Source organism: Mya arenaria, chromosome 17, assembly GCF_026914265.1.
Source record: "Mya arenaria isolate MELC-2E11 chromosome 17, ASM2691426v1".
Classification (NCBI taxonomy): domain Eukaryota; kingdom Metazoa; phylum Mollusca; class Bivalvia; order Myida; family Myidae; genus Mya; species Mya arenaria.
In genome coordinates, this window is record NC_069138.1 from 20,852,243 (window position 1) to 20,869,332 (window position 17,090).

The following is a 17,090-nucleotide window of genomic DNA, read 5'->3' on the forward strand; positions in this document are numbered from 1 at the left end:
TGACGTTCGTTGAAAAATGTATAAATGTGTTGATTTTATTAAGCAATTCCACGAACTTCTGGCTATATATGGCCTGATATTATTTGTAGGCAAATTATAAATAATATCGAAGATAGTGGACAACCCTGTCGTACTTCGTTTTCGATGGCAAATGTCTCTGATAAGTGTCCATTGTTTTTTATTTAACTATATATATCAGTATCAAAGAGCGTAGTTCATTGCATGATATCTGAGCTGAAGTTAAACGTTTTCAAACTATTTACGGTGAATGAGTGACCAATGCTATCGAACGCATTTTGGAAGTCGCAAAAGAATAAAACACCTGGTCAGTTATTTTCATCTAGATATTGCAAAACTTCTATAATCAATCGAACGTTTTCCCCATTACGTACCTATAAATCATTATTGTTCGAAATCAATTACTTGTGGTAGTACCTTTTACGATTGCTTTCGTTGCTGCATTATAATCAAAATTAAGTAAGCTTATAGGTCTCCAGTTTGAGAGGTTTTCTAAATCGTTTTTTCAGGTTTTCGTATTAAAGTGATTATATCTTGTTTTTGTAGTGGTGTTAAATGTCCATTTTGGAAAGGGTAGTTCAGTGAGTTTATTAAAGTGGTTTTGATGTCGTTCCAAAATGTTTTAGAAAATTCTGTCGTAAAGCCATCTGAACCTGGAATTCATGTCTTTAAGGGCGTTTCCGCATTCACATATAGACATATTACCTGCACAAACACCGCTTTCGCTTTTGGAGAGTTCTCTTTTATTTGAATCCAGAAATGTTTCTCTTACCTCTGTGTTTAAGTTGATATCTTTACTATAAAGCTTTTTATAAAAGTCAACTTATTCCCTTAGTGTGTTTATTTTCGTTCCTGACACGATATCATTATTTATTTTAAGTTTGTATATTGTTTTTTTTCTGAGATATTTTTCTTTAAGTTTGCTTAATTCTTATATTGTTTTCATTGTTTTCAACATGTAATGCCTTTGATCTTAGGATATGTCCGTTAGCAAATATTTTTGATATTTTTTTTTTTTTTGTAATTTGACGGTCGCAATTCGTGAATGCCTTTATGATATTTGCCAAAAGCTAATTAACAAATGCTATGTGCCACAAATGGAGATTTCTTCAAATATTTATTAAAGCAACTCATCTTATTAAAACGATATTGACTTCATATTATAATAAAACGGATACAATGATATATTACTTTTTGATGTCCAAAAACTGGAATTCCAAACCAAAAGTATAAGAAATTTTGACTGATATAAAGAGACAACATAATTGGATAATTAGACTCTTTGATAACCCCAGTGATTTCTTATACATTTTAACAAAATTTGTTACGGAGGTGACACAACATCTATTTACTCAATAGATTGAAAGGAGCTCGGTTGTTATCTATTTGAATCTGCCTATCGTAAAAATGCCTGAGCGTTTACGATTATCAGCTTTGATCAACTTTGTTTTGTAAACTAAGCGTTTTAAATGAGATTGAAAACTCTTAATTATTATAAATAACCTTTGTTATTTTCTTTTACTTTACTAAACCAGTAAATCTATATATGCATTGTTAACAATAGACACGTACTGCGACTGATGTATTACAGCAAAAGGACTAAAAGGGCACTATATCGCTCATCTGGTTAAAATGACCAACGAGTCAGCGGTTATTACGGATGCTTGCTAAGAAAGTAAGTGCTTGCCGAGTAATTTGTTGGTTGATAAGGAGGTTTGTCATTGTATAATATGTCAAGGGAAGTTAAGACATTATCAGCTGGTTGTTTGAAAGGACAGTGCATATACTGGCAATAGAACCCGACTGTTGCTATGGTATTCAAAGGTTGCTATGAGTGCAGACTGTTATTAAGAAACACTTTGTTTGCCATTGAATTCGTTGGATGCTAAAGACGATGAAATAAATAAGTGGCCATGGTAGTTATTATCTGCTTAGGAAGTAATCGAATGCTCAGGAAGTCAGTGGTTGAAACTCAAGTTATTGGTTGCTATGGTTGAATATAGTTGCTTAGGAAATCATTGGTTGCTAAGAAAGTCCTTGGTGGCGAAGAAAATCATTTTGTCGAATTCTAAGGTAGTTATTTTTGGTCATGGATGATGGTTGTTGGTGAGTAAGTCATGGTTTGCTTTAGAAATTATTTATTTGGATGAAGTAAGCTGCTAAGAAGTTAGTGGTGGCTAAGAAAGCCAGATGTAGCTAATGTACTCATTGGTATTCATTAATTGTTAAGGAAGTCATAGATTGCAAAAATGTCTTGCATTTGCGGTTTGAGAGAACAAATATTCACGTGCATCGAACCTGAGACCCCTGGGTGTACAAATTTTAAAAAATAAAAAAAATGAAACATACAGATAAACGACTCACATGGCGTCGACATTGCCATAAGCGGTAATTTTGAGTGTATCTTCATGTTATTGGGCTATTTCTATTAAAGATAAAATTGCATCCTGATACTATTGTTTGGAAAGTGCTTTCAAAATAGATAAAAAAAACAATGCTTTATATTATGTGTTTGAATATATCGTCGTAAAATGCACTTTTTTGCCTATAGTATAGACATATTTAAGACCCATTTGCTTATAAAACTTTACAATATGATAACATGAATTGGTCGTTTAGAGGTCAAAGTATCGCTTTCATACAAGCTCACTAGGATAATCGTATCCTTTCACACAGTGAATAGTCTTTGTAAGTTCTTTGTACATTGCTTATAAACTACTGGCCGAAACAAAGTCTTCATTATCCACATAATATTATGTTATATTATTTATTTTTAATTGCATTTAATAATATCAATATACTAAACTATACTTGAGAATTTTACTTCTATCACCATTGTTAACTTACCAGCTATGCAACGGTTCAGTTCTGAAATATACAAATAATATGTATTAATAAAGAAATTCCGTTACTCTTAAGAAATCAATTTTAAACAAAAACAATTCCAATACCAAAACATAGTAAACATATATCGTGCATCGATAAGATTCGTGCATATAATAATCATATCTTCATACTTATGAAGGTTTAAAATGTAAAAATCAATTATGTTCCAAAATAAAGTATAATGCTTTTACTAACAAATATGGGTATAGAGAAAAAAGTGTTGATGAGAGGCTGAATGGTATTATTTCTTAGTTATATTTGAGATTAAAGTCAATTTCTGTTTATGGACACTTAGTTACTTTTCATTTTCAAATTGACTAATTCACGTTCAATTTGAATCCTGACGTGCTAGTACTTTTCTAAATAAAGAAAACGTGGAATCACTTGACGGTATTTTTAACATCATATACAATATTTTGTGAGTGATATAATAAAGGTAATCGTGCTATACCTACTAATTAAGTTTATTTCAAATAAAACGCTTATCAGTTTTAGTTCGATAGATATCCCTTTTGGTTCGAGCTTTCCCGGCCCTGTTTATGTTTTGATTTTATTGAGTATTTTTTGGAAGTGTGTTATAGAGAATTTTAGATTTTTTTTCTTGATTTTATTTGTCATGCATCGATGAATATTAAGGTGGAATCGTGATACATGAAGTTTTGATTTTATATAGTGCGGCATTCTGTTGATTTGTTCTTTATATTTAAAAAAAATCAATTTATCCATAGAGTAGAGTTTTTTTCTCTGAAGTCAAATAGGAGTTGTTTGTACATTTATCCCATTTCATGCCATTCTTTATAATATAAAAGGTCTTTTTTTGCATTTAAGTTTTGAGTTGTTGCATATCATGAGTCTTGTGATATCAACTTGTTCTTGATGTTGTTAATACGTTATGACCGAAAATAACCTTTATATCATTCATCTCGTCTACATATAATGTTCCCACCTTTCTATTTAATATATTGTTGTTGTTTTTTATTTACCACGATTATTTTCTTTAATAAATCGTTTGATCCAGCTTGCTTAAATAGCATGTGAACTATTTTAATTTGCAAGTTTCAATTGACCATTTCCCGGGGATAATAGAGTAATTCTCGCCTCATTTCAGATATTTTATTCCATATAAAGGTTAAAAATAACATTTTATTATTTCGTCTATCATTTGAGCTAGGGAATTTGGTAACATAGTGAATGGGAAAACTAGTTTTTAGAAGTGCTAACGTAATAACTACAGATACCTATCCAAGCAATGTTAAATGTCTGTGCTGTTACTGTCTAGGATAAATTAAGCTGCCTACTCTAGGAACTAGCTTCAGTTTTCGAGCAATTGATGTTTAAGCCTGATGTTACACCAGAATGGATTGAATATCGTCACCTTAGTGCAAGAATTCAATGTATGCGTCTATTATTATCTGTAGTTATTAAGTTGTTGCACTACCATGACGATATATTAGTTTTTTTAATATGACAATTCACTTCAATTGTTAAAAAAGTAACGTCGCCGGCGACTAGTTTCTGTTTTATTTAAGTGTTTTACGGATAATCCTTCAACTGAAATGAAACGTTTTTGTTCGTATCTTGTTTATCAAAAGGTTAGGTAAGTAAACTATGGAAACTCCGTGGACAAATGTTTTTTCTTAGCAGGCGCACTATGGGGGGTGTTTAATTATATTTTGCTCATAAAATAAAGCTTCTCATTTCGTTTGTGTAATGTAATTATGTTCAGCTCATGAAATTGATTACATGGGATAATTGATTGCGCGCTATTGGATGAATTCGCTGAGTTGACAAAACACATTCACGAATATTGAGAGAATATTAAACAAAAAGTGCAAGAAATGACTTACACAGTATCAGTTTTGACCAAAGATTGAGGAAGGTAAAACGAATGTTTTCTTACTGTCGGACGACAAACATTAACAATACTGTTTTAAATCACAAATAATTATCTAAGATGCTTAATTAGCTCTTCTGCTTATCAAAGAACACACGTCGGCGGCGTCGTTGTATTTAAGTGTGTGTGTCCGTGTGTATGTGTGCGTGTGTGCGTGCGTGCGTGCGTGCGTGCTTGCGTGCGTGCGTGCGTGTGTGTATGTATGTGTGTGTATGTGTGTTAGTGTTTATAATCTTGGCCAGAAATTGTTCAAGACAGACATGTTAATCATATTATACTTCTGCAAGAGACAATACGCACATATTTAGCAAAACCCATAAGCAAGTTTTTAATGGTTGAGTTAAGCCTCTTGTCCGACAGACTAACAACAGTAACGTATGCTTCATTTTGTTAGAATGTTTATTTATTCTTGACCTACATTGTTTCACATTTTTCTCCCGATTACTGTAAGTTATTAAATCAGTGCCAATAAAATACCGAATGAAGGCCGACATATATATGTTATTTCATAAAGTTTCTGCAGAATATCTATTATGAAGCAGGTCTGGAAATGCGAATTACAAAGAACTTCTTTCCATCCTTTGTTACATGCTTTGTAGTTATAAAAAGGCGAGCTTATAATAATCGAAAGTATACTTATATGTTAGCGAAAATATCTGGATTCGTTTGCTTTCAAATAGAAGAGACTGTTTTGACAATTTGACTGTGATTATGTTTGTCAAGATTTTTTCATTAACAATATGGCGTAATTTTTACATGCTAATTTCAGGCTTGAGCAGCTAATTTTAAACAAATTGACTGAAAATAGACTGATGGATACAAAGAAAATTCGTAAACATATTTCTTAAAATAAAAGACATTACAACTAAGGGACAACAGATTGTTTACAGGAAAGTGTAAAACATAATGCACCAGCTATCTAATTTCCGATATTGCAGTAGTTATGCAAATGCAGTCCAAATATTATCATAATTATTATAAGTACACGTTTTGAATAACGAACTCATTCAGCTTAAATTATACTGTATCGGATCTTTAGCAGGAATCGGAGATTAACTTTTACAGATTTAATTAAACTTTTCAATTACGATTTTATGTAATACAGAAAAGCTGAAACGGAAACGAAATTAGAATATTATATCATCACTTCGAATCTCACCATTTCTCTTTAATTTTAAAATTATTCCAAGAACATAGACGACAATTAAACGTAACAAAATATAATTTGTTTATAAAGTGTTTTCTTATCAGCTGATAATTAGAAACTTCCTGGAATTCGATAAATAATGATTTATATATATTTCAATGGGTCGCCATCAGATTCTCCTGCGAAAAAGCAAGAAAGTCCACTATAAGACCTATAAAAGACAAATAATGTTGACATTGTTGTTTTTTTCTATTTTGGACTGTGGCAAGTCATGAATGCCTGCATCATATTTGACAAGCGCTATCAAACAAATGGTTTTGCCACAAGTGGTTTCTAAAATATTTATAAAAGCATTTTCCCTCTCATTTTATCGATATTTATTTCATATTATATTCTAATGAATCCTAAGATATATTATTTGTTTATGTCCACACTATATTCCCATAATAAAAAAAAATCGAAACTTCGAATGCAATTAAGAGACAACATTATTCGCACATATTTAGACTCCTGATCAACACCAGTGATTTCTTATACATTTTTACTGACATTTTGAGGAGGTTAACATGCAACATTTATTTCATAAATGGTTTGAATGGAGCTCGGACATTATCTACATAAATCTGTCTATCGTTGATGAGCATGAACATTAACTATGTTAAGTAAACCAAGCATAATAAATAAGATTCAAACTCGAACTCATTAGAAATTATCATTTTTTTATTTCTTTAAACTTAAAACTAAACTGGTAAATATATAGATGCCCTAAACATTAGAAAGGAACTGCGACTGATGTATATCGAAAAGGGCATAAAGGGAACTATATCTGTCTTGTTAAAATGACCAACAAATTAGAATGCACGCTAAGAAAGTAAGTGCTTCGCGAGTAAATTGGTGATTGATAAGGAAGTCGGTAATTGTATAGTTTTTCTAGGAAAGTTTTTAGCTGGTTATTTCCATGGACCATGCATAAGATGGCAATGTAATCTGACTGTTGCTATGGTAGTCAATGGCTGCTATGATTATAGATTGTTGCGAAGAAAATCTTTGTTTGCCAATGAATTCATTGAATTCTAAGGAATGTAATAGTTGGTATGAAAGAAATGCATAAAAGTGGCTATCGTACTTAGTATCTGCTTATGACGTAATTGATTGCAAAGGTAGTCAATGGTTACTTAAGAGGTAAGTTGTTGAAACGGAAGTTATTGGTTGCTGATAGTTACTAGGGTAATTATTGGTTAAGCAAGTCATTACTTCCTTAAGAAGTTATTGTTTGTCATGGATACAGTTTGGTGGTGATTAGGTCATGGTTTACTTTGAAAGATTTTTCTTTAGATGTAGATAGCCTCAGTTGTTATTTGATAACGGATGTGTCATTTTTACTTTTAAATCGCCTACGCGTTTAAAGTGAGATCAACTTTAATGGTAACTGCTAAGATGTAAATGGTTGCTAAGGAGGTCGGTGGCTGCTTTGGTAGTCATTGGTTGCTGAGGAAGTCGGTGGCTGCTTTGCTAGTCATTGGTTGATAAGGAAGTCATGGACTGCTAATGAAGTCATCGGTTTCTATAAAGGTAGTCAGTCTCTTAGAAGGAAGTGGTTAAGGAAGTCAATGGTTGCTAGTGAAGTAAGTGAATGCTTAGACATATTATGACTTCTCAAGTAGCCCTTAGTTGCGAAGTACATCATTGGTTGCTATGAATATAGAACGTTTGGTTGATAAGCAAATTTTATGTAGCTACGGAGGTTTTTGATGGCGAAGGTAGCCAATTGTTGCAAAGAAAGTCATTTTATGAAAAGGAAGATATTTGTTGATATTGATGTAAGTAGTTAAAGCTGATGTTTGTTACCAAAAAACAAGGGTCTAGGTCTTCAGTTTCAGAGAACATTTCAAAACTTTAACCTTATAAGTATATAGAAAGCCTATCAACTTGACGTTACAAGCTTTGATCAAATGGTCTTTTCTTTATTTGTTTCTTAAAAGGCCACTTCATGGCGCTATAAACCAAGTATTTAGGGTTTGTGGCGAGCAATTTTGAAAAACTAGCTGTATAAGTATATTAAACAATACGATCACATGGGCGGGGCAACATTTGACTCAAGGGATCTTATATGAACAATCTTGATTAAAGGCCATTTCATCAGGTTACATACACATTATTAAAAATTTTACTTAGCGGTTTCAAAGGAACTCTATATAAGTTTATAGAAACCTGACACCAAGTGAATGGTGCCAGCTTTGACCAGCTTTCAACTATTTAGGTGTATGATCACAGCATAAGGCTTAAACCAAAGGTCTTGGCAATGCGTTTACAGAAATGAACAATTTAAAACAAAAATAAATATCTAGAAATATAGGGTTTGGGGGCCAGCTTTGATCCTTAGTAACATAATCGTAGTAAAAGAGGTCTGCTTCATGAGGTTTGATACAAATTATCAAAATACTTTGCTTTTTGGTTTCAGAGAAGAACATTTTCAAGGTCAAATTATAGATAATCTAGGACTTCTTGGACGATGTCATATGCAAGCCAGTGGACATAATTCGAAACAAACTTGAAAAAAGTTCACTAAAAGATAAAAAGCTCAATTTCAAAAGTTCAAGATTTTGCGGATTCAGAGAAGAAAATGTTTGTTTTCATCGAAAACCTGAGACTCCTGGGAGTACACGTTTCGAAAAAAAAAGTAAGAAAAAGAGTGTGTGCAAACACAGACAAGCGACTCACATGACGTCGATTTGGTCAAAAGCGGTCATTTGTCGTGAATGTTCATTCTCTTGCGCAGGGTGTTCTACGGAAACTCGGTTAACCTCGTTTCCGTAAAACACACTACGCTCTGGTTGGAAAGAATCTATGATACACTCTCGGCCATGGAAGATACTTATATAATCCTATCCTGTAAGTTCTATGTGAATGATTTTTAAACTAACGGCCGATACAAAGTCCCAATTATCCATATTAAATGGTTATCATTTTATTTTCTATTTACCTTTACTTTCATTTATTGCAATCTTAATATTTAATCATTACGTTAAAATATACTTGAGAATTTCACTTTAATCACCAGTATTTGCTTACTTTTTCCAATACGATCCATCGTACCAGATTCATAGAACTAATTATATATTGATAAAGGATTTAACATATTTTGATTTTTTAATCCTTTATCAACAAAAATATGTGGTTATGCAGAAACATTATTTCATAAGTAATGCAGTATATAGTAATTCAAGAATTAGTAGACAACATTTTTTTACATTGTTAGAACACATGTCGCATAAATTAGTATTGGATGTTTTACATTTGGGTAAATATTCAACTTATGGTGATTAAAGTAAGCTAAAATGCTCGTATACGTTTCAATTGTTGCAATTGTTGCAATGCATCGCATTGTGTAAATTTGAATATAGTCTAAAACATTTATTTTTCATGCACAGATTTATCTGTAATCGTTATGTTGGAAGACTGATTGGATTTTCATATAGTGTGGTATTCTGTGGGTTAGTTGTTGATATTTCAAATAATCAATTTAACAAATGAGTAGAATTTCTTATCTACGATGTCAAATATGTGTTCGAGGTACAATATTTCGTTCATGCCACTCTTTATAATAATACTATTTGTTATTGCATTTTATTTGTTAGATGTTGCATATGAGAACACTTTCTGAAATCAACCTGTACTTGATTTCGTTTATGTATTTTTCAAGACTATAAGAAAACAAAAGTCATTTATATTATGTTCATCCATTCTACATTGAAATATAATGTTCCCACCTTTCAATCTAATATATTGGTAACAATGTTTTCGATTTACCACGATTATTATCATCAACAAATCGTTTTATCCAGCTTGGTTTTAAAGCATGTTTATCTTTTTCATTTGTCAGTTTCAATACACCATTCCTCCGGCGATGATATAATTGTTCTCGATTCATTTCATCAGATTTGTAATACCATGTACAGGTTAACATATTAATTGTATTATCAGTTGACCAGGTAAATTTGGTAATTTATTGAGAAACTTATATTTGAAGTGATAATGTTATAACTACAGAGCCAAGCAAGGTTAGATTTCTGTGTTATCACTGTCTTGGACATTTTTATTTTATTTCTGTATTATAGGTCTGATATTATTGGTTAGAAAAGACGAATTAAGCTGCCTTCTTGGAGAACTAACGTAGTCGAGTACATTGTAAATTATGTTTAAATTTGATGTAAATCAATACTCCTGGATTGAATATATTAGTTATAATATGACAATTCACTTCAATTGTTAAAACATGTAGCGTCGCCGGCAAATAGTGTTTGTTTCATTTGAGTGTTTTACTGATATTCCTTCAACTGAAATGAAACGTTTTTTAATTGTATCTTGTTTATCAAAGGGTAGGCAAGTAAACTATGGAAAATCCGTGGTCATATGTTTTCCTAAGCGCATTTTGGACTGTGTTTATCTGCTCCTTCCTCATAAAATACAGCTTTTTATTTCGTTTGTTCATTTAAACCGGGGTTCAGTTCATAAAACGATTAAACATGATACTCGATTGCGTGCTATTGGATGAATTTGCGGATTTGACAAAGAACACGCACGAATATTGAGAGAAGAGAAAAAACGATAGAAATGCTTTACACAGTTCTAGTTTTGACCAAAAGTGGGCAAATGTTAAACAACAGATTTCTTTCTGGCTGAAGTTAAACATTTACTATGTAGTTATAAGAAGTCGAGTTCATATTCAACGAAGGTATGAGATAAGCAGTAAATTGGCAAACAAATATTTAAATGAGATTTAAAACTCTTAATTTTTAGAAATAACCTTCTTTTTTCTACTTTACTGAACACTGTACCCTATATTGTTTACAAAATGTGCAACGTGGGTACCGACTATTTTTCCTTAAATTTGAATTCTATCCAGATGTTCGACAACCAAACATGACATAACATAAGATGTATATGAAACTTGTTCTTATCAATTGATAATTTAATAGTAGTGATGGTTTTCTAGATACTCATAATATATATTTCAATGGCTTGCGTTGAGATCTTCCTGCAAACAAGCAAGATTGTCGACTATAAGACCTAACAAAAACAAATCATTTTGACATTGTTTTTTTTTGTATTTTAGACGGTAGGAATTCGAAAATTATAGGAATCCTCATAATATATCCCCCACCCCCTAATTTACAAGTGCTATTGGCCAAAATTTGCGATTTCTTAAATTTTGTATAAAGTAACTACCATTTTCTCTTCATTGAAATGATATTGACTTCATATAACAATCAAACGGTTCCTATGCCATATTATAGTTTTAAGTCTAAACTTGAATTCAATCTTTGCAGTCACAGACTCGAGGCATGGAATAGGCTCCAAACATTCAATCTCAATTCTGTCCTGAAATTTTCGCTTTGTACATTAAATACTTGCTTATTGTTCATGTATTATAACCAAAGTAAATCATTTGATGATGCGTATGTGTTGAATTGTATTACGCTTTGTAGGCAAGGGAAGACTCTCATTTTATTTCAAATGACTATTCATGTTTTTTTAATTAACAACTCAATTGCATAAACCTTCCTAATAGGTAATTATTCTGTTAACGTTTAAAACAGTTAAGAACTACGTTCGAAACTCAGTACATGTGTCAATAGATCTCAGATACGGAGATTGACGTCGTTGACGCTGATCGTCGAGCCACTCTTCATGAAATATGCAAGATGTTTGACATGAGTTATGGGTCGGTACGGAAGATAATGAAAGACAGTTTGAAAGTGAGTCGAGTGAGTGCGCGTTAGGTTCCACGGCTGCTGACAGAATATGAGATGAGCAAAAGAGTACGGGAATCACGCCGATTCTTAGCTCGGTACGAAAAGGAAGGAAACCGTTTTCTTGAGAAGTCACTTGCGATGAAACCTGGCTGTTTTATTACGACCCTGAGACAAAACAGCAAAGCAGTCAATGGAAGACTACAGGTTCCCCGCGTCCGAAGAAGGCACGATCATCCCGCTCGATAGGAAAGCATATGTTCATTGTCTTCTGTGATGTGCACGGTGTTATTCTACTCCATGCAGTTCCGCAGGGCCAATCTGTGACGGGTGCTTACTATTCTAAGGTAAAGTCATATAACAACAAAATTTATTTTTTATCAATATTTAGTTCTTGATTAAATCTGTATAAAACAATGTTTAAAAAAGTTTATGATTAAAAATATGGGATTGAATAAGTGTTAGTTTTAATTATGATATTTGATGAAGTACGCTAAACGCGACAAATGCATTATGTTATAAGCCTCAGTTATGTTCTCCATTTAAAGTGACTTGTCCAGGGCGATGGCATTAAAGAGACCACAGGCGTTGCATGATGTGTGGATTCATCACCAAGATAATGCACCAGCGCATACAACGGAGGAGGCCCAGACTACCGCGACAATCTAGATTGATGCGGAGATCCTTCCCCACCACCCTTATTCCTCGGACCTAGCACCATGCGATTCTGCCCTTTTTCCGAAACTTAAATGTAAACCAAAAGGTAAACGCTTCAATGACTTTCAGGAACTACAGAGTGAAGCTCAGACACGCCTGTTTTCTTACAAGTCAGATTGGTTCAGTGACATTTACCGGCAGTGGGTAGCAAGACATCGACGTTGTATTGCGGCGAACGGATCTTACTTTGGGAAGTTATGACGTTGACGTCAGATTCTGACGTTTGAACTGTGGGGGCTATACTGACCTCATGTCAATGAAAAAGCTGTAGTTTCCTTTATATTGTATGCATGCGTTTGAAATTTTATATGTCATTTTAAGCTGAAATATATTTTTTTATAGCGAGCTTACGTTCGTTGAAAAATGTTAAAATGTGTTGATTTTATTAAGCAATTCAACGAACTTCTGGCTATATTTTGCCTGATATTATTTGTAGGCAAATTATGAATAATATCGAAGATAGTGGAAAACCCTGTCGTACTTCGTTCTCGATGGCAAATGCCTCTGATAAATGCCCATTGTTTATTATTTGTATATCAGTATCAAAGAGCGTAGCCCATTGCATGATATCTGAGCTGAAGTTAAACGTTTTCAAACTATTTACGGTGAATGAGTGATCAATGCTATCGAACGCATTTTGGAAGTCGCCAAAGAATTAAACACCTGATCAGTTATTTTCCTCTAGATATTGCAAAACTTCTATAATCAATCGAACATTTTCTCCATTACCTACCTATAAATCAGTATTGTTCGAAATCAATTACTTGTGGTAGTACCTTTTCCGATTGCTTTCGTTGCTGCATTAATATCAAAATTAAGTAAGCTTATAGGTCTCCAGTTTGAGAGGTTTTCTAAATCTTTTTCAGGTTTTGGTATTAAAGTGATTATATCTTGTTTTTGTAGTGGTGTTAAATGTCCATTTTGGAAACTGTAGTTCAGTGAGTTTATTAAAGTGGTTTTGATGTCGTTCCAAAATATTTTAGAAAAAATCTGTCATAAGGCCATCTAAACCGGGAATTCATATCTTTAAAGGCGTTTCCGCATTCACATATAGACATATTACCTGCACAAACACCGCTTTCGCTTTTGGAGAGTTCTTTTTTAATTGAATCCAGAAATGTTTCTCTTACCTCTTTGTTTAAGTTGATATCTTTACTATAAAGCTTTTTATAAAGGTTAACTTCTTCCCTTAGTGTGTTTTTTTCGTTACTGACATGATATCATTATTTATTTTAAGTTTGTATATTGTTTTTTTTCTCTGAGATATTTTTCTTTAAGTTTGCTTAAATATTATATTGTTTTCATTGTTTTCAACATGTATTGCCTTTTGATCGTAGGATATGTCCGTTAGCAAATATTTTTGATATTGTTTTGTTTTTGTAATTTGGACGGTCGCAATTCGTGAATGCCTTTATGATATTTGCCAAACGCTAATTAACAAATGCTATGTGCCACAAATGGCAATTAATTTAAATATTTATTAAAGCAACTCATCTTATTAAAACAATATTGACTTCATATTATAATATAACGGATACCATGATATATTACTTTTTGATGTCCAAAAACTGGAACTCCAAACCAAAAGTATAAGAAATTTTGACTGATATAAGGAGACAACATAATTAGATAATTAGACTCTTTGACAACCCCAGTGATTTTTATACATTTTAACATACTTTGTTACGAAGGTGACACAACATCTTTTAAGTCAATAGATTGAAAGGAGCTCGGTTGTTATCTATTTGAATCTGCCTATCGTAAAAATGCCTGAACGTTTACAATTATCAGCTTAAATCAACTTTGTTTAGTAAACTAAGCGTTTTAAATAAGATTGAAAACTCTTAATTATTATAAATAACCTTTGTTATTTTGTTTTACTTTACTAAACCAGTAAATCTATATATGCATTGTTAACAATAGACTAAGTAAACGTACTGCGACTGATGTATTACAGCTAAAGGAACAAAAGGGCACTATATCGCTCATCTGGTTAAAATCACCAACAAGTCAGCGGTTATTTAGGATGGTTGCTAATAAATTAAGTGTTTGCCGAGTAATTTGATGGTTGATAAGAAGGTTTGTCATTGTATAATATGTCTAGGGAAGTTACGACATTATCAGCTGGTTGTTTGAAGGGACAGTGCATATACTGGCAATAGAACCCGACTGTTGCTATGGTATTCAAGGGTTGCTATGAATGCAGACAGTTATTAAGAAAAACTGTTTGCCATTTAATTCGTTGGCTGCCAAGGACGATGAAATACATAAGTGGCCATGGTAGTTATTAACTGCTTAGGAAGTAATGGAATGCTCAGGAACTGAAGTTATTGGTTGCTATGGTTGAAAATAGTTGCTTAGGAAATCATTAACTGCGAAGAAAGTCATTGGTGGCGAAGAAAATCATTTTTTTCGAATTCTAAGGTAGTTATTTTTGGTCATGGATGATGGTTGTTGGTGAGTAAGTCATGGTTTGCTTTAGAAATTATTTATTTGGATGAAGTAAGCTGCTAAGAAGTTAGTGGTTGCTAAGAAAGCCAGTTGTTGCTAATGTACTCATTGGTATTCATTAATTGTAAAGTATGTCATAGATTGCTAAAATGTCTTGCATTTGCGGTTTAAAAAAACAAATATTCACGTGATCGAACCTGAGACCCCTGGGTGTACACATTTTCATAAACAAAAAAAATGAAACATGCAGATAAACGACTCACATGGCATCGACATTGCCATAAGCGGTAATTTGGAGTGTATCTTCATGTTATTGCGCTATTTCTAATAAAGATAAAATGCATCCTGATACTATTGTTTTGAAAGTGCTTTCAAAATAAATAAAAAAACAATGCTTTATATAATGAGTTTGAATGTATCTTCGAAAAATGCCCTTTTTTCCTATAGTATGGACATATTTTAGACCCATTTGCTTATAAAACTATACAATATGATAACATGAATTGGTCGTGTTGAGGTCAAATTATCGCTTTCATACAAGCTCACTAGGACAATCGTATCCTTTCACACAGAAAATAGTCTTTGTAAGTTCTTTGTACATTGTTTATAAACTACTGGCCGAAACAAATCATCGTTATCTATATAATATTATGTTATATTATTTATTTTTAATTGCATTTTTTAATATCAATATACTAAAATATACTTGAGAATTTTACTTCTATCACCATTGTTAACTTACCAGCTATTTGCCACTTGTCTGAAATATACAAATAATATGTATTAATAAAGAAATTCCGTTACTCTTAAGAAATCAATTTTAAACAAAAACAATTTCAATACCAAAACATAGTAAACATATATCGTGCATCGATAAGATTCGTGCATATAATAATCATATTTTCATACTTATGAAGGTTTAAAATGTAAAAATTAATTATGTTCCAAATTATATGTAATGCTTTTTGCTAACAAATATGGGTATGCAGAAAAAAGTGTTGATGATAGGCAGAATGGTATTATTTCTTGTTATCTTTGAGATTAAAGCCATTTCTGTTTATGGACACTTAGTTACTTTTCATTTTCAAATTGACTATTTCACGTTCAATTTGAATGCTGACGTGCTAGTATTTTTCTAAATAAAGAAAACGTGGAATCACTTGACGGTATTTTTAACATCATATACAATATTTTGTGATTGATATAATAAAGGTAATAGTGCTATACCTACTAATTTAGTTTATTTCAAATAAAACGCTTATCAGTTTTAGTTCGATAGATATCCCTTTTGGTTCGAGCTTTCCCGGCCCTGTTTATGTTTTGATTTTATTGAGCAATTTTTGGAAGTGTGTTATAGAGAATTTTAGATTTTTTTCTTTCTTGATTTTATTTGTCATGCATCGATGAATATTAAGGTGGAATCGTGATACATGAAGATTGGATTTTATATAGTGCGGCATTCTGTTGATTTGTTCTTTATATTTTAAAAAATCAATTTATCCATAGAGTAGCGTTTTTTTCTCTGAAGTCAAATAGGAGTTGTTTGTACATTTATCCCTTTTCGTGCCATTCTTTATAATAAAAAGGTCTATTATGCATTTAAGTTTTGAGTTGTTGCATATCATGAGTCTTCTGATATCTACTTGTTCTTGATGTTGTTAATACGTTATGATCGATAATAACCTTTATATCATTCATCTCGTCTACATTCTAATACAATGTTCCCACCTTTTTATCTAATATATTGTTGTTGTTGTTTTTTTATTTACCACGAATATTTTCTTTAATAAATCGTTTGATCAAGCTTGCTTAAATAGCATGTGAACTATTTTAATTTGCAAGTTTCAATTGACCATTTCCCGGGGATAATAGAGTAATTCTCGCCTCATTTCAGATATTTTATTCCATATAAAGGTTAAAAATAACATTTTATTATTTCGTCTATCATTTGAGCTAGGGAATTTGGTAACATAGTGAATGGGAAAACTAGTTTTTAGAAGTGCTAACGTAATAACTACAGATACCTATCCAAGCAATGTTAAATGTCTGTGCTGTTACTGTCTAGGATAAATTAAGCTGCCTACTCTAGGAACTAGCTTCAGTTTTCGAGCAATTGATGTTTAAGCCTGATGTTACACCACAATGGATTGAATATCGTCACCTTAGTGCAAGAATTCAATATATGCGTCTATTATTATCTGTAGTTATTAAGTTGTTGCACTAC

General features: G+C 32.2%; 1 protein-coding gene across 3 annotated transcripts in view; it reads right to left on the bottom strand.

Annotated features, from left to right (window-relative positions):
• LOC128223758 (uncharacterized) overlaps nucleotides 1-17,090 on the bottom strand; it is a 115,201-nt gene that overhangs the window by 23,002 nt on the left and 75,109 nt on the right. For 2 of the 3 annotated variants that reach the window (XM_052933124.1, XM_052933127.1), the window contains 2 exons: nucleotides 15,609-15,626; nucleotides 2,866-2,886 (listed from right to left, as the gene is read on the bottom strand). In XM_052933124.1, coding sequence (XP_052789084.1) covers nucleotides 2,866-2,886; nucleotides 15,609-15,626 — 39 coding nt within the window. The remainder of the gene's footprint in view (nucleotides 1-2,865; nucleotides 2,887-15,608; nucleotides 15,627-17,090) is intronic. The other variant, XM_052933126.1, reaches the window with a different exon arrangement.